General features: G+C 44.3%; 1 protein-coding gene across 10 annotated transcripts in view; it reads right to left on the reverse strand.

The window, feature by feature from the left end:
• SPG11 (SPG11 vesicle trafficking associated, spatacsin) overlaps positions 1-18,374 on the reverse strand; it is a 103,653-nt gene extending 85,279 nt beyond the window's left edge. For 6 of the 10 annotated variants that reach the window (XR_009051345.1, XR_009051346.1, XM_057721986.1 and 3 more), the window contains exons 1-13: positions 18,207-18,374; positions 16,371-17,489; positions 14,994-15,114; positions 14,799-14,896; positions 14,532-14,585; positions 14,298-14,431; positions 13,999-14,158; positions 13,345-13,485; positions 12,106-12,203; positions 11,370-11,519; positions 5,197-5,381; positions 4,103-4,327; positions 2,443-2,644 (exon numbers count right to left, since the gene is read on the reverse strand). Coding sequence is in view for 8 of the 10 variants with exons in the window: in XM_057721986.1 (XP_057577969.1) it covers positions 2,443-2,644; positions 4,103-4,327; positions 5,197-5,381; positions 11,370-11,519; positions 12,106-12,203; positions 13,345-13,485; positions 13,999-14,158; positions 14,298-14,431; positions 14,532-14,585; positions 14,799-14,896; positions 14,994-15,114; positions 16,371-16,460 (1,658 nt within the window). In the remaining 2 variants the exon portion in view is untranslated. Of the gene's footprint in view, positions 1-2,442; positions 2,645-4,102; positions 4,328-5,196; positions 5,382-6,345; positions 8,018-11,369; positions 11,520-12,105; positions 12,204-13,344; positions 13,486-13,998; positions 14,159-14,297; positions 14,432-14,531; positions 14,586-14,798; positions 14,897-14,993; positions 15,115-16,370; positions 17,490-18,206 lie in introns of those variants that run through there. The other 4 variants (XM_057721985.1, XM_057721987.1, XM_057721988.1 and 1 more) reach the window with 4 other exon arrangements.
• Positions 18,375-23,923: the final 5,549 nt, after the last annotated feature.

Below are 23,923 nucleotides of genomic sequence, written 5' to 3' on the forward strand. Positions count from 1 at the left end.
AATACATAAGGCAAATGCTAACAACTATGAAAGAGGAAATGCAAGGCAGAAATAGACACACAGATGTAGAGAACAAACACATGGACACCAAGTGGGGAAAGTGGGGAAGGTTGCGGGGAGATGAACTGGGAGATGGGGATACCAAATTGTACACTCTAAATATATGCTGTTTATTGTCTGTTAACTGTATTTCAATAAAAGTTCTAAAAAAAAAAGTCAATGGTAGATGGGTTCTCCTAAAGTCATCCAAGAACAGTTGGGGGTAAAGAGATGAATAAAGGTTTGAGGAAAATGGAGGTTTAAAACACTGTTGTAAAGAACAGACTCATGAAAAATCACTGTAAAATTTCCAGACAACATGAGAGAACACAGAAGGCAGTGAGTGTGAACTTACAGTGGTATCAATTTTCCTTTGTGGTTTTCTCACAAGTGCTCAGTTGCTTGGGTGCAGGGAATGAGAAGACAGAATTTAAAAAAAAAAAGATTTTTCAGACCAAGTGCTACCACAGGGCAGGAGCAAGAGTTTATGTAAAGGGAGAGGCTTCTGTCTTCACTTGTGAAGTCAGTGCATTAGAAATTCCAGTGAGGTCAGATGAGAGGAGTGGGCGTACTTGAGTAAGCAAGCTGTAAGTTCGGGAAGTTGTGGTCAGAGTGGGATGTGTAGAAGAGTGATTCGGGGGAGGAGCAGTTTCATTTAATGACAAAGCCCAGGGTATGACTACAGAAATGGACAGCTAAGGTAAACTGGAAGAAAAAGTCATTGACAGTGAATTGAATGAACAAACCATGAGGAGCTTACAAACTCTGCAGGAAACACACACAAAAAATATAAGACCATACAATTAAGTGCTAAAACTGTATTTCAAAGCAAAAGTGCTACAGAAGTTCACAGGGGAGAAAAATTATAAAATGAGTAGAAATTTACAAGCGGAAGGCATTTTAGTAAGGAATGACTTCATGGAAGAGGTGGATCTCAAAGCGTGACTAGGACTTGATAAAATGAAAAAGGGTGGCTGACATTCTGTGTGGTGGGAAAGAAGAACCAGGGTCAGGAGGCAGGAATGGAAAAAAACTTTTATATTTCCGAGCACACTTCAAAAATAAACATGCAGTCAACTTCCTCGAGAAGCTGTACTAATTAAAGAGCAAGCATGTGAATAACTATCAAGTACAGTCCACTCATTGAGCTGGACAGGACAGATGCCTAAATTGACTGTAGGGAACAGAACCGCAGCTCTTCACTGGCTGATGTCACAGTGGCTGAGTTCAATGAAGTCTGTTCAAAGGAATGTGCCTGGTGCCCTCTTCAGTGTTCTCTTGGGGTGTTGCCAAAACATCCAGAGGAATAGAACCCTACGCTCAAGGATCAGAGTAGCTGAGCAGACTTTCCTTCCTCCTCACCTGTCAAATTATTTTCCAAGGAAGTTGATTAGGAGGTAACGCAACACACAGAAGATATATTTTAGTCAGTGAAAATGGCCTATGGATACACAAGCACATAGTCTGAAAATGTGATAATCATCCCTGCTCAAAGATTTAAAAAAAAAAAAAAGGATTAAAAGGATTAAAAACAAATGAAAAAAAAGTCACAGCAGTAAGAAATTCTGGCTGGTATGTGAAGATGAAATTAACCTTTTTTTTGTGATCCAAACAATGAGCAATAAACCCATCAACATGCATTCCCAATCCCTTAAGGATATGCTTATTTCATTCATACTAAGGACCAAAAATCCTAACGGTTTGAAATGGCCTTCATACTGAAAGTCATAAATGTGGACTAGCCTGCTTGCAAGCTGCAATAAATAGGGTGCTCTGTGTGTGTGTATGCACACACACACACATTCCTTTCAAACATTATAAAATCAGAAGCAATTAGAATTTCTACATCAAAAGCTACACAAAGAAGTACTCAATTTTCACTAATATATTTAGAAAGTCACAGGTGTCGGTCCTCCAAGGGAAACACCCGAGGAAATCCTAAAATAGAGAAATCATGGTTAACATATCTTGTCAAAGTTCTTTAAGTGAAAAGTGATCCCATAGGCAGCCATGACCCTCAGCCACATAAGATACAACTCTAACACAGGGTAAATTCCATTTTTCTTCTACTCTAGTGTTGAGAAGAAGTAGATAATGTATAATAGCTAAGGGCTTTTAAAATTGTGCTTGGTTACTTTTTACATATGATGATATAAGTCATATATAATAATAAATATAAATCAAAACTTGGATATGTATCCAGAAATAAAAGGGTAGCCAGTGGTCATTTTTACATATTTTTACATAGTAACAAGCTCACTATGTAGCAGCTAGAAGGTAATCAACTAAATAGAGGAAGAAAACTGGTTAAAAGAAAAAAAAAAAGAAGCTAACAAGTACACTTTAAACCTCTTATGGCTCTAATTATTTACCTCAAATTAGAGATGGAAGTAATTTACATACCTGAAATACAAATTTAAGTTAAGAGCAACTGCAGTGTTGGAGGAGCTGACAATCACTACTACATCTAGGTCTTGAGACACTTTCAGTGAAGTAAAGGAAGAACTCTTGGCTGGCTCTCCTTGCTGCTCATTACACATATCTTCTAGAGGAAGTGCTAAATCCACATGGGCTGCATGTCTACCATCCACAATGTCAAAAATGTCTTGGAGTTGAGAGTTAAAGAAAATGTCAATCTTAAGTATGCCTAACTACTTAAAACACAGAACAAGATAGAATTATAGACTTCATTGCTCCAACCCTGCAGGAATAATAACAAAATGAAGACGGACACTAAAGACCCCATCATATTAACCAGGTGACTATGAAGTTGGTGACCCGATAAACAACCTGACAGAGTTTACTCAACAATACTTGCTGAATCTCCACTCTGTGCCAGGCCCTAAGACATCACTAATATTTTCCACTAGTGTTCTATAACACTGCTGTCCAAAAGAAAAATGCGAGGCACATTTGTCACTGTAAATCTTCTAGTAGCCTTATTAAAAAAGTAAAAAGAAACCAGTGAACCTAATTTTAAGAATATATTTCATTTAACCCACTATATCCAAATTATTTATCTCTACATGTAATCAATATAAAAAATTGAGATAGTTTACATCTTTCTTTATATGTGTTCAAATCTAGTTATTTTATACTTATAGCACATCTCAATTTGGACAATTAAATTTTCATTGGAAATATCTAGTCTGTATTTGGACTTCAAAAATTTATACTTAAGAACCTGGAACAGCCAAAGTTGTTTCAAACATACTCAAAAGTTCTCCAATAACTGAATCAAGTATGAGACTTTAAATCTAAAGTAATTAAATACAATTAAGAATTCAGTTCCTCAGTCACGCTAGCCTATTTCAAGTGTTCAACAGCCATGTATGCCTACTGCCTGTCATGTCAGACAGCACAGTTCTGTAACCAGGCAACAAAAATGAAGTTAATCCAATATTCCATGACACTTTTTACAAAAGAAATTTTAATACAGGCTATGATATATGTAAACGAGAAAAACTACTCCTTTAATGCAGAAATGAAAGTTCCAAAAACACATAAGGGGTCATTCTTCAAATAATCTTCAAATAATTTTCAAAATAATTTTGCTGGTGACCTATGAATCTGCTAAAGACAAAAAATCTGTGATAGTTTCCAAAAACAAATTTCAAACGGTTACACAAACCATTTGATTCCCTAATATGATGGAATCATCATTAGAGATGATAAGAGATAGGTTATACTCAGGCATGAAAATGTGTGTATCATATTATAAGTAGTCATCTAAGCCCCCCCTGGAGCAAGCACAAAGTAGATATTTAATAAGTATATTTAAGTCAACGGGTAATGCAGAACACACACAATTTAAAAACATAAGTTGGACAAGATTATGAATATGAAAAAATGTACATTTATAAATTGAAAAATATCTGCATAGAATATAAAGCAATGGAGTTGAGTATTTTAAGTTCATGAAGATCTTTTTCCCTGACAGTATTACTGAAAAATTAGTCACTCTAGCTACAGCCTTGTCCCCAAAACTAAAAGCCTATAAAACAGCTCATTTTCCTAGGTATTCTCCTCCCCCACACACCAACATCTTTACCAACAAGGATACAGATCCAGCCTAAACTACTCAAAACAAAAAGAATTCCTCTGCAGAGCTGTGTGTCAATAATCCTGTCCACTGCCTGTGCAGGCAAGGGTAATGTGAAACAGTTGAGTACCCTAATTTCAGCATCTCTTTCAGGAAATATAATGTGTAGGACGATATATTTATTGATGAACAATAACGATGTGTTATTGTGAAATGACAGAATTCTCAAAGATAATAAGGAAATACCTATAAAACAAAAGGATATTACATCAAACTTACTGGTCACAATTTTACAACTGGTAAATTTGATTTTGTCAACATAACACAAACAGGTTAAAAAAAAAGAATCAGCATTTAACTTAATTCAACTCTAGACAATTATTGGTCAAACTCACCTCAGCAAGTGGAAGGTAGGGAAGGAAATGAATAAAGATGGCCTATAATGTCACCGTGCCTTCTCTTTATGGCCAGAGTGTGACAACACACCAGAAGATGATCAAAAAAGCCTATTTACCCAGGAGACGCCATAAGAACAATCACAGACTTTTTTGAAAGGAAAAAAAGGAACCTTACAATCAGGGTAGTGAGAATGCTACTGCCTTAAAAAAATAGAAGCCTGAGTGCTTTGATTTCTGCTCCCTGCAGCTCTCAGGATGGGACACAGCAAACAGCTCTGTAACCAGTCTAGATCAGCACGTTATCCAATAGAAATACAATGTCAGTTACAAAAGTGAGCCACACATGTAATTTAAAATTTTCTAGTAGCAGCACTGGAAAAAGAAAACAGGTGAAACTAATGTTATTATATATTATTTACCTCGTATTCAAAATATAATATGGACATGGAATTAATACAAAAACTATGAGATATTTTACTTTTTTAGTACCAAGTCTTCAAATCTGGAATGTATCAATATTTGACATTTAAAGGACATATTAATTCATATTAACTACATTAAGGGCTTATTATCCTCATGTGGCTAGTGCCTACTATACTGGACAGGGCAAATATCCCTCCCTGATTTCACCTCTATAAGAACTTTTCCTGAATTATATAAAATTACATAGCAATACACAGATTCAAACATACTAAAAGACCACCTGCAAATACTTACTGATATTTTGATCTTCAACGAGCTTTTGCAATGTCTCCTCACTACAGCTATATGAAATGGTTGCATCACACCTTCCATCTCTCAAATTAAATTCACAGATGAGCAGTTCACTATTTTCACTAAGAGCAAGCAGTCTGGGCTTGTCTGTTGGTGTCCCATTGTTATGAGAATCCTCCCATACAAACCTAAGGAAAAAATTTAGACTATTTATTATATTCTATATCCACAATAATACTTACCCACAGTGGTGAGGGTAGAAGGACAGAACGAGTAGAGAGTAACTCTTTGGTTCACCTAACAGCATTAATTGTATATACAACCTAAGGCAATGTAAACTGCTCTAGGACTTCCAGCCCCTTCCCCCATCTCCTTCCCCTTCATCACTTCTTTCCCCTCAGCCCCCCTCAGGGCAACACAAGAATACAGAAGTGGGTGGCGAAAAGGGGGCAAAGAGCAAGAAATGGTGGCTGCTTATATTCCTTCATCCTAAATCTAGACTAAGATATGTTTAGAGGAACTGTTGTGATCAAGGATAAGTTTCAACAACTAAATATATCTATTATTCATAAGAGATAGCCTTCACAATTAACAAAATACATTCTAACATAAATCGCTTTCAATGACTTAAAAAAAAGTGATTATTTGCCTTTATAGACTTTGAAGACTCTCAAGTGGCATATTATAGAATAGCTCTGTCCAACAGAACTTTCCATGGGATGGAAGTGTCCTATACATCTGCAAGGTCCAATAAAGTAGCCAACAGCCACGTGTGATTACTGAGCGCTTGAAATGTGGGTAGTGCAACTGAGGAACTACATTTTTAATTTTAAGTCACATGTGACTAATGGCTACCATATGGGACAGCACAGTTATAGAATATTTAAAGCAGTGTGAAGTCAACATACCAACATGGCTAACAAGGATGTAAAGAAACTAATGATGCTACAGCTTCAAATTAAATAAAATTAAGTTACATTAAAAAAAAAAAGAGCCCCAATTCTGAAAACAACACAATGGAATGAGATGAGGCTACCATGATGATGAAGTTTCACCTTTTTAAAAAAGCTTTTCTCTACAGAAGTAGTAAGTTTTATATCTAAAAATAGTGGACTTCGTGCTACTATGTTATTATTAGAAAAAAATACTGACATTTTATACTTGTCTTTATACCTAGGATGATGATGTTTCATAAACAGCCAATTCCTGACTGTTCATACTGAAATCCGAAAATCTAAATGTCAAATATGGAAAAGGTTAAACAAATTAAGATACATTTAAAAGGCAGAATACTGTGAAACCAGTAACATCATTAGCACATGCGGCTATACTGCCACATGGAAAGACAGAATTTTCAGTGAACAGAATATATAATGTACAGTGACTTCAACAATATACAAAGGACCACATATACTTTGAGAACAGCAGGAAGCAAATTCTGTACACCATAAACCTGTCCTTATTTTTACCCGATGAATTATTTTAATTGAATTAAAATTTAATTCAACTAGAAAAATCTAAAAAGTAGCCCTTCTTGGTCCTCCCCCACTAATTTCATGCAATAGCTTACAAAAGCCCCCATTATTTCATGTCTGTTCTGCTTATCTCCTGTTAGGTTCTCTCTCTCTGCCTCATTCCTTTCTTTACATGGCTTGTTCATAGGCACTTAATACTGCTGAATCAACTAACTTATGGTGGGGAGAGATTCCTCTTCCTAGCAACCAGAGATAAGGAATAAAGAAGATAAACATAAAACAGGTTAAAACATTCAATGATTTAACAAACGAGAATCTCTACTGTCAGGCGTTGTTAATAGGACCTAGAGATTCCAAGACTCTTCTCTGGCTACTCAACGTTGTAACGTTGCTAAAATGCTTTCTGTTATTAAAAAGCGACCAAAGCGTCGGAAGTCACTCTCAAACTTAATGATGTAAACTCTAAGAGTTACTACATACGAGGAAAGGACTACGAATGAAATTAATTTTGTCTTCCCAACCACACAACTTTACACGTAACAACTGTACACCTTTTAGGCACTGCTCCTAGGTAACGAACAGAAAGCGCATAAGTATTCGTTGAATGAATATATGAAGTGAGTAGAAAAAGTAGGCTCTGTCCCTTAAAGGCTCGGGACGGGGATGCCCAAATGTGAAGGAAACAGCTATTTGTATCGGGGATGAGAAAAAGGTAACAGGATGATTCAAATGAGAGATGAGACCCCTCAGCTGGCATTTTCAACAGATTTAACTGAAGAAAATGGGCGTGGGGCACGGCACAGCGACGATTAATCAACCCGTGCTGAATGCACAAAAAAGCCCCCAAGCTGGGACTCGTTGCAGGTCCTCCACCTCCGGAGAGGATCTGGGTACAGTCTCCGCCCACCCGGCACGGGAAAGGATGGGTGCGGGGACGCGACCGACTGAGGAAAAGGTTCCGAGGAGCAACCGCGCCAGCCTCTGAGGCGTTGCCCTCCGCCGCCATTCCTCTCCCGCTACCTCCGAGCTAGGAGGGGAGCACAGGGGCCAGCCCAGCTCAGGCAGCCGACGCCCTCCGCAGGCCCGGCCCACAGCACTTACTGCCGATAAGGGCCTTCAAGGCGGCAGCCGCCCCCGCCCCGGCTGCCCGGCGCCAGGGGAAGAACGTGAAGGCTGCCTGCAGCCGTCAGGCTCCCCAGAACCTCCTGCTCTCTGTGCAACTGCGCCCGGGATCCCAGCCGCCCTGTTGCTTCGGCGGGGACCGGCACCAACAGCACGGGTAGAACCCGCTCCATGGCTTCAGCGTTTCCAGCCCCCTTCTCTGCAGCCTGCTCGGTCACGCAGCTCCTTCCGGTCCCTGAGCCCGGCTGCGTCCTGCGCATGCGTGGTGTAGCCGGCCCGCTCTCAGCCTCGTGACTCCCTTGGGGATAGCCGCGCTGACCCTCTCTGCCGGGTTACATTCCCGGCACCACCCACTGCAGCAAAGCCACACCTGCCTTTGTTTCGAGCCCACTGTTGAGGGCCTCCATTAGCGGCCTGAGGTGGTTGGAGCAGGCCAGTCCTTGCCTCTCTTCTTCCCATTTCTTACTGGGCTGTTATTTTTGCTTACAGGCCCTGAGTGGTGCAATGCCCTGTTATCTGACTGATCCATCAGGAGGGAACTGACTGGATGCTGACGTCAAATAATATCCATTGTAACGGGCAGGGGAACAGGGTGGAAGTGGTAGAGTTCCTGTTTATTGCTGTTCTTTCTCTAGGAAGTATGATCCAAATCGCAGCAGAGCGGGGGAGTAGGCATTTTGGAAAGGTCTCCTAAAGGGCAACAGTGCCTTTCTTAACATTCTCTTATACAATCAGATGGGGTCACCCAGCTATCAAAGGTCAGCTCCTCTGTTTGTGCTTTGATTCCCATCCTCATCTTGTAGGACTTTGTGAACTTTTTTCTGCTGCATCACTCTCCGCCCACCCCCACGTTGTTGGAGTGCTTTCATCGTCATGCCAGGCATGCTCTAATGTCGCTCTTTAAAAAAAAAAAAAAAAAAAAAACCCTTCCTTAACCTACATAGACTACCAGCTACTGTCCAATTGCTCTGCTTCCCTTTCAGAAGATTCCAAATTGACTCTTCCTGTAGTCAGTCCCTCCCTCCTTCCTTCAACCCATCTATTCAGGCCACCATCTCCACCTAAACAGTCCCTCAAGGTCAATGATCTTATTGCCACAACCATCACTTCTTTCTCCTCGTTCCACACTCCTTTCTTAAAGTATTTTCTTTCCAACTTTGGTAACACCACTTCCCTAATTTTCTACCTATTGTTTCACAGGTAACTCTTCCTCAGTCCCCTATATTGGCTTTTCTTCCTACAGCATCTCTTCCTCTTTCCTAACTTGTAATACAGCTGTGTGCTGATACTCCCACTTTTGTGTCTTTATCCCTGAACTTTTCCTTCACTTCCAGACTGGTCTTTACCTATTTGATATATCTTAGATTTCTAACAGGACTCATGTTAAAGTGTCTAAATGTTGATTATAACCCCCCAAATGCAGTTTTCTCATGTTTCCCCTACATTAGTCTAGGGCACCCACCATTTACTGGGAGTCACCCTGGATTCTTCACCACCACCCTATCCAGCCCATCAGCAATGTCTGTCAACTCTTACTTCCAAAACCTTTTCCAAATGTCTGTTTCTGCCCCACAGCTCTTCAATTCTTGCCCCAGATTTTGCAAAAAAACTTCTGAATTTTTTTTTCTCTGCTTTCTATCCTGTTCCCCTAACAATCAGCAGTCAGAGTGATCTTCTCAAAGCAAAATCATATCATGTCATTTCCCTGTTTAAAATTCTAACTTCCCAGCACAGTTAAATCCAGATTTTAAAAAATAATCATGGCTTTAAAAGGAATGAAACTGAGTTATTTGTAGCGAGGTGGATGGACCTAGAGTCTGTCATACAGAGCGAAGTAAGCCAAAAAGAGAAAAATACCATATGCTAACTCATATATATGGAATCTAAAAAAATGGTACTGATGAACCCAGTGGCAGGGCAAGAATAAAGATGCAGATGTAGAGAACAGACTTCAGGACACGGGGTGGGTGGTGAAGGGGAAGCTGGGATGAAGTGAGAGAGTAGTATTGATATATATACACTACCAAATGTAAAATAGATAGCTAGTGGAAAGCTGCTGCATAACACAGGAAGATCAACTCAATGACTGGTGATGACTTAGGGGGCTGGGATACGGAAGGTGGGAAGGAGTCATGGGAGGGAGGGGATGTGGGGACAGATATATAAATACAGCTGCTTAACTTTGTTGTACAGCAGAAACTGGCACAACAGTGTAAAGCAATTATACTCCAATAAAGAGCTTAAAAACAAAATCATGGCTTACAGATGTGTACGCAGCCTACCTCTCTCCTACCTTATCACCCTCCCCCTTTATCTGTCTACTTCAGCCACACTTTCCTTTTATCTTTTCCTGAAACACACCAAGTTCATTCTCACTTTGGGGGTTTTGTGCTCACTAGTGCCTCTGCATAGAATACTCGTCATTGATTCCATCTTAATTGTAACCTCTATTGACAGGCCTTCCATTACACTCCAGCCACTCATACCCCAATTTTGTTTTCACCCTGGTATTTATCACTATTTGATGTGTTCTGTCAGTCCCTGTGCAACCAGAATGTAAGCTTCAGAAGAGAAAGGGCTTTTCCTTGGACACCACTGTTTCTCAACCACTTAAAATGGTACCTGGTTCATAAAAGGGACTCTAGTGTTTGTTGATGAGTGCATGACCTTGTTTGCCAAAGTAAATCAAACATCTCATATCTCAAAGGAGATATTTATAGCCAACCCTCTTAGCTCAGCTAGGGCTACTTATACAAAATGGCAACACCGAACAGTTTCCAAGGTCAGTCTATTGTTAAACATAACAAGGACTTGTCCCTTACATTAAAGACACTTGTGAAGCTTCACACATAAGGAAATGGCTTTCATTATGCCTCCTAATGTACAAACAAGCTGCAATACTTCATTCTATTATCTTTTTAATTATACCTCATTTTGCCATGCCTTTTTAGGGACATAGTTCAGCTTTCTGAAGCATAAGAAAAGGTTTTGGCCAGGGTTCACCAATATATCAAGGCATACAACTGTCTTCAGACTCTCTGGATCCCTTTAGGCAAAGCCCATACATATCTAGTGTCTGATCATTAAGCTCTTCCCACATATATGTATTCTGGAACAACATGATCAGTAGATCAAGGCAAACCTACAAAGAGAAGAGATGTTAACTCCAAACAACTTCTCTTTAAGATATTGAGTGATCTGATTAATATGTCTCTTTCCAGCAGATGGTAAGTTCTTGAGGAGAGAGGACCTACATGTTGTTTTTGTGTTTACATCTTGTTTATATTTGAGTTGTCCCTCAAATACTTAAGTGAACAGTTCATCTTCTCAAACTAGGTCTTACCCTCAAATAGCTTAGCATGATAAAGTTTCTGGGAATAAATGGAAGTTTTGGCTAAAGAAACAGGCTACACGACCCTAACGTGGAGCAGACAGGTTACTCAGTAAGTACCAATGTCTAAAAATACTTCTCAAAGCACGTCATCCTCCATACGCTTGGTTTCAACGTAGTAGAGAAGTGACAGAATCTAGTCTGGGCTTGAACAAGGGGCTATGACCCTGTTTCCCACAGTCACTTACTCCATCCTGGCCTCTAGCTGCTGTACCAATTGTTTGTCCACGTGATGACAGAACAGGGGAAGAAGGTTGCTGGGGAGAGCCAAGGGTTCTGCCAGAGAGGCTGTGGGCATTTGAGCTATCTCCCAGGCAGTGAGAACTACCATGTCTGTCCTGGAGGGCAGAGAAGAAAAGACATCAGCGTCTTTGTATTTACGCAGGAAATAGATTCAGGGCCCAGGTTTCTTACTATCTTTCTACCACCACTTTCACCCTCTCTACCTGCAGCAACTAAGAGAGAACATTTGCATGTTTGGTATGTGCCAGGCAATGTTTAGTGCTTTACACATCTTCCCTCTTGCTTAATCTTTAGATCTCTAACTGGTTAGTACCATTATCCTTAGATCCCTAGTTTATAGATGAAGAAACAGGCTAAGGAAAGGAAAATAATGTGCCCCGATGTTATGTTCCTGATAAGTGACAGAAGCAGAATAATTCACACCTAGGTCTGTTAGACTCTAAAGTTTGTCCCTTTAGGTACTATCTTACACCGCCTCCCATGGGAACAACACTCTAGGGCACTACAGAAAAAAAAAGAGGAAAAAAAAAGGTGGGGTGGGGCAGAACAGCTACAACTCTGTTTCTCTGTCCAACTTCCTCCCTGGTGCTTGAATAAACGACTCAGGAAACATCTCATCTGGCTCAGCCTATACATCCCAGGGGGACTGAAATAGTATTTACAAGGCTTTTATGATCTTACCAAGCTGTATGGTCACTGTTGGTTTCTTCTAGGGAAGAATCCAGGGATACCAGCTGCTCCCCATGACTCAGCAGGGCATAGAGCAAAGATATTCCAAACTGCAAGTGATAATAGTATCTAGGGTAAGGTGAGTTTACCCTAGGCATTCAGTGCTTCCCTGGCTCTGATGTTTTCCAACTGAAAGGGCAAGTTCACAGGTACAAATGGAGTTCAACACCCATAAACTCATCATGTTTTACACAGGCTGGCTGAGAAACTCTGAGCCCTTTCCAAGGAAATCACCGGTCTGAATATTCCAAAAGTTTCCTCTGGGGAGCTGATTAAATACACGCTTGTGGGCCATGTGCTTGTGGGCTCCACCCCCAGGAGTCAGAAACTGTAGATCAGGAATGGATCCAGGAATCTGATGCAGGGAGGCTTTGGAGCCCATTTTAAGAGGCATTGCTTTAGGCAAAGATCTTCGAGGGATTCAAGAGATAATCCACTAGGATATTGGAAGCTATGCGACCTTTCACATCTAGAGTCTCATCTTGTGTTTATTATGTACCTAATAGAAGTATAGTGTTCCATGTGCATGATTTATGAACACATGCAGGTGGTATAGCTCAGCATTTTTGTGGTAAAAGGATTCACTATCAAAAATATTTGGTACAGTCTGTCATACAGAGTGAAGTAAGTCAGAAAGAGAAAGACAAATATTGTATGCTAACTCACACATACGGAATCTAAAAATGGTACTGATGAACTCAGTGACAAGAACAAGGACGCAGATACAGAGAATGGACTGGAGAACGCGAGGTTTGGGAGGGGGCGGGGGGTGAAGGGGAAGCTGAGACGAAGCGAGAGAGTAGCACAGACATATATACACTACCAACTGTAAAATAGACAGTCAGGGGGAAGTTGTTGTATAACAAAGGGAGTCCAACTCGAGGATGGAAGATGCCTTAGAGGACTGGGGCAGGGAGGGTCGGGGGGAATCGGGGCGGGGGGAGTCAAGGAAGGGAGGGAATACGGGGATATGTGTATAAAAACAGTTGATTGAACTTGGTGTACCCCCCCAAAAAATAATAAATAAATAAATAAAATAAAATAAAATAAAATATTTGGTGACGTCTGATCTAGAGGTGATAGCAGCACCACCATCGGGGAGCTTATTAAAAAATCAACCCCACCCTGGGTGCATTCCAGATAGCACCTGGAGCCACCTGTGGAAAGACAAAATCCTCTCATGCGTGTTACCTGATTCTGAAGCACCACAGTGACCTGCCGCTCTGAGGAGCCAGCTGGTGGCAGCATGAGTCCCTGAAGTCCTTGGAGGAGTTCATGGAAGGTCAAGTGACTGATACTTTTGCCCAGAGGCTTGAATAACATTTGCAGGGCCTGCAAGAAGATCTGTAAGGGCCTTTCTCTGACTCCTCAACAACTTCACCTCCTGTCTCTTTCCTTGCTGACCTACCTCTGGCCCCTTCTGATCAGGTCAGACCTACCAGGCCTATCACCACTCAGGTGTCTCCATCCTTAACACTTGTCCTTCAGTACCCACTTTTTCAAGGATATCTTCCCTAAGCAAAGTAGCTATGGGGCTCACCACTTATCAGGGAGTCCTGATCCTCTCAAATCTGCAGAGCACACTCACACTTGTGTACCATGTGCCTGTAGGTTTTCCTTTCTTCGTTGTGCCTGAAGATAATCAGCTGTTCCTGTGGTAGTTTGTTCTGTAACCCCCTCACCTGAGGGCGGCAGGGTCCACACCCTTCACTGCCCAGCACCTTCTCTGGCTTCTCTGGGGGTGGGGATTGGAAGGAGGAGGAAGAGGGGGAGAAGGAGGGGGAATAAACATTCCTAACCCATCCCTCCTCAAAACCTCTCTCTCCTCACTCAATGCCACAGTACCTGATCAGCCACATCCCTCTTGACCAGGAGGGGCAGATGGCGGGTGATGGCCAGAAGAAGGCTGACAGCTTGATCTTGGGGCAGAAAGGGGAGCAGCCGGGCCACTAGGGCTTTTCCCTTCCTCACGGAGAGCACCTGCAGGAAGCCATCTGCTGCCTCCCTACAGATGACATAAGAGAGCATTGCAGCGCTCTGCATGGAGCAAAGGGCCACATGCCAGAAAGGATAGGCAGAAGCTAAGCCACTGTCTTTGCTGAGCCATCCCTTCCTGGGCTGAGGTGTGACCCTCCCACACTCACTCCAGATTATTCTGCTCCTGGGTCTTTAAGGCCTTGAAGAGCCTCTCAACCTGGTTGCTCTGCTGCTCAGAGTCACAGGGCTGTGCAGGCCCATCCTTCTGGCCCTCCTCTATCTCTAGTAACTGAAGAAACATCTGGGAATGTGAGGGTGGGAAAAGAGGAAAAAGGGGTCAATGTGAGCATATCCTATTCTCAAGGGAGGTGAGGAACTCACCGCTAAGGCTGATGTCTCACCTTCTCAATCCGGTACAACACCTGAAGCCTCTGGCTGCTCGCAGCTCCTGTCTCCTAGAGAAAGAGTCCCTGGCTGTCAGCCACATCTCCGCAGCAGCAGCCCAAGCCTAGGCAGGCTAGAACATGATCTGGAAAGGCTAGACCACAAAGCCTGATCACTCTTCTTCCTCACTCTTAGGTGACAATCTGAACTCAAGCATGAGAGTATTGCAGAACTTTCTCCAAAACAGGGGAGAGAAAAAGGCTGTAGGGAGATCACGCTCCTACCTGCTCCTGAGTTCCATGGGGCACAGCATCAATAGCTCGGCGAGGGCTAAAACACGTTGATACGGCTACCTGGCCCAGGGAACCCTCGATTCGAACCACTGTGTGAAAGGAGTCAGACAGGCATGTGCCCCTCTGCTTTCCATCTGTGTCCACCCAGATGTCCACCCCAACCCAGAAGGTCAGCCCCAGTCATACCTGACTCATAAGCCTCCGCCTTCTGAATGTAAGGCGTGACAAGCTTGAAGGACTCAAACCTGCTCCTTCGCCCAAGCAGCTCTTCATCTGCCTGCTTCTTCTCTAGTTTCTGATAATATTCCTGAGAGTCCATGGATTAGTCAAATATATACCCATTGGCTTAACTTAGAGTTAGGGCTCTGCAGTGCAACTGCTTAATATACCCTTGCCTGCAGCACTCATTCCAGAAATGCTCCTGGTATCTTAGGCCCTTCTAGCAGCCACTATAAAGCATCTTAAGCACCCTAGGCCTCACGCCACCAGTTTTGGGATCCCCATCCTAAGGACTTGAAGAGCTAGTACCACCACCAGATCTGATGGAAATGCAGAGAGCCAGGAAACAAATGTGTCCCAAAGTTTGTAACCTTCTTGCAATCCTTATTCCAAGTTACACATGGGACACCACTATCCTCCCCTGCCCCATCTCAATTTGGTGATCCTACCTGTGTTCTCCAAAATCAGAGTTATCTAATGGCACGAAGACCATCAGCAGCTTGAACTACAGAGAAAGCACTACTGTCAGTTGAGCTCTAGGCCAGTTCTACACTTGTGAGGATTTCTGCAGAAGCTCTAATATCTTCTGAAGGAAGACTGTGAAATCCAGAACTAAAATAAAGCCACTGACTGTGAGTCAAAACAAGGGCTTGAATAAAGCTCCTTCATTGAGGAGCAATGTCTAAAAGTCAAGAGTGTAAGCTGATCACATTCAAGCGACGCTGACAGAAGGCAGAGGGTTTTGAAGCGTGGTGGGAAGAAAGGAAGAAACTAATGTCAGTAGGAAGCAGATAAAGCTGGGACTCTTGGTAGGGGGCTCATGGAGGCTGAAGAGAAAGTGAAATACAACTTAGACAACCGGAAACTCATGGACAAAGGGCAGACAGGAAGCAGACAGAAAGGAGTCCAAAGTTTGCCAGCATTTGTTCAATTCAAGAAATTGAATCCCATTACTTATAAAAAGTTCGCTGTTTTAGATCTTTAAAAGTAAAAGGTAGGTAGATGAACATTTATAACAAGTCATTTCTTAGAGAAACCAAAATGTACAAAGATGAGAATGTCTTCGTTTGCTGACTGAATAGGAGAAATTCTCAGCAAAGGATGGAGACAGAAACCTCAGAGTGTGTTTGCAGAATCATAAATAATCCCATGTGGCTGAAATGTAGGAGAAGGGGAAGAAGTTTGGATGTCAAGTGTAGAAATATGACCCCCATCCTTTAGCAACTGTCCCCCCACCTGAAGGGACATGGCCACTGTGGGCTGAATGGAGACTCTCAAAGGACCCATGGAGTCAGGCCCATATGACCCCAAGGTCAGAGGCTGGGCAGAGCCCCTGGGACTCACCTGGTAGTAATAGTCATCCAGGCGAGGGTTCTCACTCTGCAGCTGAACCATCTGCACTTTTACCACCCAGTCCTTCTCTTTTCGGGTCATGAGGTTAGCATAGGGGTCTGGCTGCTGAGACCAAGTCTTCTTGGCTGGGGGACTTCAAGCCAGGAGGAGTGGCCCTTTAGACCTACCCACCCCTGCCCCAGAGAACTCCCCAAGGAGTGGAGAGCGCTGAGCAGGATGTCACGGGAGGACAGCAGAGTGCACAGGTGGGCCACAGTGTGAGAGGCTTCACAGGGCGGGGGGTGGAGGGGGAGGTGGCCTTTGGGGGAGGTGCCCTGTCACAAGGGAAAACCCAGCATGCAGGGGGCTCCCCTCAAGCCTGCTCCTCCTCTAGGCTTTACCTTGGTGGTCGACCATGCTGCTGCTGTTGCTTCAAGATCCGCTGGTGCTCAGGGTGGAGCTGGGTCAGATGACTGGGGAGACTTAGAAAGAAACTTGGGCCGGGTGGGAGTCGGCTCTCAGCCCCCACCCGCACCCCATTCACTTAGCCTCTGGGAACCTTAGCCGGACACCTAAGGGACTCTACCTGCTCTGACCCGGCCCTGCCCAGCGTCAGCCACATGAAGCAGCACTATCCTGGCTCAGCAGGGCTCACCTCCTCTCCAGCATATGGTTTCCCCCGCAACTTGGCTGCAGGAAATCCTGACACGATAGAAACCATGTGGGCTGGCCGTCAGGACTCCTGAGTCCTAGTCTCAGTTCTGTCATGCCAGCTGACCTCAGACAGTCCTGGGCCTCCATTTCCTCAGCTGTGAGGGGAAGGGATTGGACTCTACCTCACCCTTCTCTTAGTGAGTTTCTCTAAGTACTTTCCTGTGGCAGCTGGTAGCGTGACAGCCACGCCTCCTCAGCCACTACCTCCTGAGACTTCTGGAGAAGAGCTCAGCCTGTCCTGGACCCTGGCATGCCGGGCACCCTGAACCAGTACCTGAGCCTAAGGGGCCACGAGGTCAACGGGCTGCAGAGGAGCGATGGGTCTGGCGAGGGTAGTCGAGGTCCAAAATGCCGGGCCTGGGAGCTGGCGCTGGGAAAGGCAGGCCGGAAAGGAAGTGGTGCCAGGTAGTCCAGGGTCTGGGAGTGCAAATTCAGGGTCTGGGAGAAGGGCATCTCCACCAACACAGTCCTGCTTTTGCTGCTGGCTGCTTCTGCCCCTATGGTCTCACCTGCCTTTTCCTTCAGGAACCTCACTCAACATTTTGCCAATCTTGGGGCCCCTCGAGCCAGTTGTGAGGGCACCAGACTGTGGATCCCCTTCTTGTTTCCCACAGGTTTGTCACCTCCTAGGGAGCAACTCCACGGTCCCTACGACGTGGCGGCCCGTGCTCTCCCCAGTGCGTACAAGTCAACTCCCCTGCCTTTCCTCTCTCTGAGTCTTTGCTCAGATCTTGTCTTCAGCCACTGGGGCCATGCTTAGCTCTTGTCTGACACCTCTGAAGGCCTCCTTAGTCTGCAATTCCCTTCTCTCCTGCCTGATGGAGTTCTGGCAATCGCTCTACCCCAAACCAGCTGCTCTTTCTAGCACTAGGTTCATTGCTGCTTATATTCTGTAAGATGGAATAGTTTGTCCTTTTCATAGGAAGGCCAGGTGTCCCAGTACCACCTCTGTTGTTTACCAAGCTACCCTGCATAATGGGCCTCTCCCCCTTCCTACCCACCCCTCACTCTGGGTGCTACATCTCCAGAGCAAGGTCAAGGGCACACTGAAAGTAAGGGAAATAAGGGACAGGCGGTATCCTGCTTCTCCACACCCAGTCTCTATCCCACAGAATGGAGACTGGAGTGACTCACCTGCCACAGAAAGTGCAAGGAGGCAGGTGACATCCCCAGCACATCAGGGACCTTGATTCCAGGGGAGCGGAGAAGACCTTTCTGGAAAGGGAGGGAGGACACCCCAGGCTGGAACGAGCCTCTGTGGCATCATCTACACTCACCTGTGTTAAAGAGGGGCAGGGCAGCAGCAGGACCAACCACTTCCCACACCCAGGACAGTGGCAGCCTGGCCCTCCCTAGATCTGACAGTCAACACAGTCAGGATCCCTCTCCTTCCACGGAAGGGAAGCCAGACTGGCATCTTAGGGGTGAAGGTGAAGCAGGGTCTGAGTGACTTCATTTCTATATAGGACTCCTCTGTTTCTCTCCTCCTGCTGTGGGAATCCAAGGGAATAAATACCAGGGATGGACTGGAAAGACACAGGGGCCCAGGGTGAAGCTGACTCACTTTCACCACCAGGAACAGGGCCAGAATCTCTGGGTGATGCACAGCCCTGCTAAAACCTGGACTCAAAGTGAGGGCAGCATCAGAAACTAAGTAGGAGACAGAAGGAAGGAGGCAAGGAAGGAGAGAGTCTTTACTGGGGTTCAAGCCTCAAATAGAAAGTGTTAACCCACCTAGAATGGGGTGAAGAAGAGGAGAGAGATGTGTAGCAACAGCCTATGAGATGCAGACAGTTCAGGAAAACCCTCCCGCAGGCCCTCCTGCTATGGTACCTGGATGTTATGGACCGCACTGAGGACAGCTGGATCCCCGAGATCATTCTCTTCCTCCTCCTCCTCTTCCTGATCCTCCTCCTCCAGGTCTGGGGCTAGATATGGATCCAGTTCCTCTTCCCTCTCTTCTTCATTTTGTTCCTCTTCCTCCAGTTGGGAGGCAGACACCAGCTCTTCCTTAAGAGCCAAGGGGTCATAGGGCTTGCCTGGGCTTTGGTTTACGTGGGTGCCTGAGGAGGAGGTAGAAACGGGCTCAGCTGTGACGGGTCTGGTTTAGAGAGGATGCTTCTCTGTAGCACTTCTGTTCACAAGCCATCTCCAGCACCATCTTCAAATGTTGCCTCTTGTTCTATGAGTTCAACTCGACCTCACTACCCCAGGGCGCCCCTAACCATCCCCCACTAGAGCAAACAGACACTGGCAGGTGTCCACCACCTTCACGTTCCTCATCCCCTCTTCCATTGCCTCATCAGTACCACCACGGGTGTCTCCACCTGCTCACCCCTTCTGTGCCTCTTTAATCAACCAAGGTCCAGCTGGGCTGACTCGGCAATTTAACCCTAGTGTGCCAGGGATATTACATCTCTATGTTCATTTAATTTTCACAACAACCATACAAAGCCAGTATTGATCATTTTTCTCTGAAGGTAAGGAAAATAGGGCCCATAAAAGTCATCTCTGTCACCTCCAGGATGTAGCTGGGAATCACTCCCAGCAATTCTGGATGCCCAGACCCACGTCTATCCACTGAAGCAGACCACCAAGCTGCCGCACTCCAGGGCTTTTTATCAGGTACCACAGACCACTTGGTGATGCTACCTTGAAAGTGTTTCATCTTTTTGGGCTGGCAGAGTTGCTCCATGGCTGTTTCCTCTTGTGGGAGAGCACTGTCAGCCTCTGGAAGGGGAACCTGGGACAAGGAAGAGATCCAGAGGCCCTGTCCTGGGTAGGGATGGTGTGGCACTCCAAATAGCCAAGGCCTCCCCTCCAGCAAGGCTGTCAGAAAAGTTTTGACCCAGATCTCAAGGAGCAGGACCCCAGGCTCTCAGACTGCCCTAAACCCCCACCCTCTGACCTCACTAGACCAGCTCTAGGGAGTTGTCCTGCAAAGGGACAGAAAGGAGGGGCAGGGCTAGGAGATGGAGGCGAAGCACTTCCACACAGTCACCACCAGCCTTGGTCTGTGCACAGGGAGGGGCTCACAGCCGCCTGGGTGCCGACACCCACCCCAGGACTGTGGATATCCTTTCTGCTCAGCTTAGCCATGCTGGCCTGGGCCAGGCAGGCTTGCTGCCCCTGGCTTTAAGATTCCCAGCCCCTCCCCTGTTCCCCAGTTAAAGGGCCAGCATCCCCAACCACTGCATCTTGGTAGAAATGTCAGAACACAAACTCCTGAGGAAGATAACCCTTGAAAGGGCAAGAGAATTAAAGTACGTTTTAAATCATCCATGGTTGTGAGTCCAGTTTATTGGGATTGCTATTTGGGAGCAGATATTTCAAAAGAGGGTCCCTGTTTTCCACACCCTTAACAGGACCTTTGTGAGGTTCTGTCCTCTTCAAACCCTAAGCTTTGCTCCATTACATTGGATAGGAAATCCCTGGGTGGATCTTGAGGCGATTGCCGAGCAGCCCAGTTCTCAGTGCTTCAGGGCAGCGTGCTTGTGGATCCCTAAGGTCCACCTGGTGATGCTTGCCCTTCACTGTGTCCTTGATTCTGCTAAGCACTCCTACTGACGAGGGACCCCTGTGAATACAGAAGCCAGATCTTTGAAGTAAAAACACTTTTGCATGAGTTACAGAGATAATCCCATATCTTCTTGGCTGCTGTAAATGGAAAACCGGTTCAGGAGCTCAGGAGTAAAAAGAAAAGGAAACAACAACAACAAAAAGCACCTCAGGACTGCTGGTAGCAAAACCTGAGACCCATCTGAGCCTCATCGAGACTGTCAGCGATTCTGGGTTCTGTGCCCACATCCTGTGTTTAGCTGAAGCACACAGGCTTTACAGAACTTCCGAATTAAACTAAAAATGAAGCTAATTCTCTACACTAACAATGCAAGTTGGGGCCCTATCATCATGGTTATAGGGCCATGATTCTTGGTGCCTCTAAAGAAAAATATTCTTCCCACAATTTTGCTGTAGGTTAGAACCATATGGGTGAGGGAATATTTTAAGTAGCTTAAAAGTTACTGAAATTATTTTCAAGTATCTAGTTGGGTTCAGGCCTTTTTGGTAATGCTATTCAGCTGTTTCTCTCAATAACTCTTTAATAATTTACCCTGGTATTATTATCAAAAGGGCCAAATGGTGACTTTCAGTGTTCCAGAAGTGATTTATCAGGTTGTTATGGAGACCAGGTGTTGGGGAGGTTCACTTGCTGCATGCAGACCTTCATTCTGAAGGGACTTCCTGTACCAACTAGTACCAGAGCAGGTGGACTAGGGCTAGTCTGCAAGATCACAGCCCTCTCTTAGCTATTTGAAGTTTCACTTGGGACCTAGAGGCTTTTGTGAAAGTCCGCTCCCCTTGCCTGAAGTCTTATATGTCTACTGATCCTTTAAATTTTCTAGCTTTCTGTCATAGTTTGTGCTAAGCTTAAGCCAAGCCTGTACTAGCCCTGGGGTATAGCAGTGAATGAGGCAATACTACCCATGGCCTCTTAGAACTTCCCATAATAGAATAAGAAGTACAGACAGCTTAACAGGATTGTTGGATCAGATAAAAGATTTATTAGATCTGTAGAGCACAGGGAACTATATTCAGTATCTTGTGATAAACCATAGTGGAAAAGAATATAAAAAAGAATGTGCATGTGTCTATCTATCTATCTATATCCATAGCTATATGGAATTGAATCACTTTGCTGTTCAGATGAAACTAATACAACATTATAAATCAGCTGTAGTTCAATTAAAAATGAAACACTAGACAGGCTTCCTAGGTGGTGCAGTGGTTAAGAATCCGCCTGCCAATGCAGAGGTCACGGGTTCGATCCTAGCTCCAGGAAAATCCAACTAAGCCCGTGTGCCAAAAAATAAAAAAAAAAATAAAAAAAAAAAAAGAAACACTAGAAGTGTTTACATTTGCTGAATAAAACACCTAAGGACTGTTCCACTTCTATGGGGAGATTTTTAATCCATTATTTCAGTTTCTTTAATGGTTGTCAGTCTATTCTGGTTTTCAATTTCTTCTTGAAGCTGTTTTGTTCAATTACATATCTTCTAGAAACATCCATTCCTTGTTAAGTTTTGAAATTTACTGGCATAAAATCATTCATAATATGAGTATTTTTCAAATCCATGCTATATCTGTACTGTCTCCCTTTTAATTTCTAACATTATTTATATATTATCCCTTTTTTTCTTCTTTCCAGAGTCTATATATTTTATTAGTCTTTTCAAAACATCATACACAAGTTGGGGTTTCTGCAGGGAATACACAGGACACTCAGATTGGATAATTTTAATAAAATTAAATTTATTAAGATAGAATTTTAATAAAAGGATATTTATAAATGTATAGATACAGTGCAATCATAAGGAATAGTACAGTCCCCTGGGACTAGTAATAGTTGATAGTAACCACTTTATGCAAGAGAATGCAGTAGTCGCCAGAACCTGGAGACAGAGAAGGCTGCCTGGCTGGCAGATAACTTCAACATCTGCGTCCAATGGCTCCAGTGTGGCAATTCTCTCCTAAACCATATCCCTTCTCTCTGAGATCTGGGATCTGCTCTCTCCTCTTGCCTCGTCAGGCCTAGGTGTGGTAAAAGCTCCCTACTCTTGCTAGCCCCTGGGGGCTTTGCCTTAACCCTGCTCAAGCTTGGTAAACATTCCCTTCCCCAGACTCTGCTCAGTTACCCCACTTGAATGTGCTGTTTGCTTCCCGTCAGGACCCTGACTGACACCACCTCCATCACCCGTCTGCTGAGCCATTCTTTCCTGGTTCTTGTTCGGCTTCCTCTCCCATCCGTCAATCATCAGGAATTCTAAAATATACCCATTGGCCTCAGGGCCCCTGCACAAGCTCATCTCTCGACTCTCTGCACAACCTCACTCCTTGTGTTAATGAGACAATAGAGGCCATCTGGGCTGATCTATTTAAATTGATACCTGGAGGAAATGTGTACTCACCACAGGCCTCCTCACCTCATTCTGCCTGGTGGGGTGTCCCTGCTGCTTTCTAAGTCCAGCCTCTCTTCTGGTCCAGCCTCTCTTCTGGTCCAGCCTCTCTTCTGGGAGTCTATGCCCTCTCGCCACTTCAGGCCTGCTTCTCTCCTCTGTGTCTTCAGCCTCTCCATTTTCCTTCATTCTTCTTATAGGAAAGCACAGAAATATCAGGACATGTCCATTCTTAGAAACAAAGTTACTTTATTTTTGTTTCTTATGTTAACTGCCCCTTATCTTGCTCATACTCAACAAACCCAGCTTCTCCATTTCCTCGGCTCACATCATTCCTTCAACAATTGCTCTGTGACTTCTGACTCCATCACATGGGGGGCCCTAGGGGACGAAGGGACTTAATCCCACAAGCCCCCAACCCTCTCTATGGACAACTGACAGTTTTTTGACTTTATGTTAGTACTTTGCAAACTCACTATCAAGACAAGTTCCCTACCCTCATTTCTACCCATATGCCACCCCTAAACACTTCCTGGATTAAAAAAATAAACCTGGAACTATCATTACCCATCACGCCTCAGAAACTATTCTCAATACTATTCTGAATCACCAGTGATTTTTTAATTAAGTGCAAAAAATGTGTTTCAATCCTTACCTCAGCAGAAGTCTCTACAGCATTTGACACTGTCCTCTTTACATCTCTATTCACCCAGAGCTTCCTGACCTTTCCGTCTCCTGGTTCTTGACTTCTTGGGTCATCTTTCTTCGGCCCCTTCCCTGCTCTGTTCATCTTCTTTCCATCCTTCAAATATCCTCTTCCTCAAGCCTCTTCCCTTTCCCCTCTGCCAAAAATTCTTAATCAGAGGGTCCCCTGAAATTGTATAGATGTTTGTGTGA

The sequence above is a fragment of the Hippopotamus amphibius genome, chromosome 2 (genome assembly GCF_030028045.1).
Source record: "Hippopotamus amphibius kiboko isolate mHipAmp2 chromosome 2, mHipAmp2.hap2, whole genome shotgun sequence".
Lineage (NCBI taxonomy): Eukaryota > Metazoa > Chordata > Mammalia > Artiodactyla > Hippopotamidae > Hippopotamus > Hippopotamus amphibius.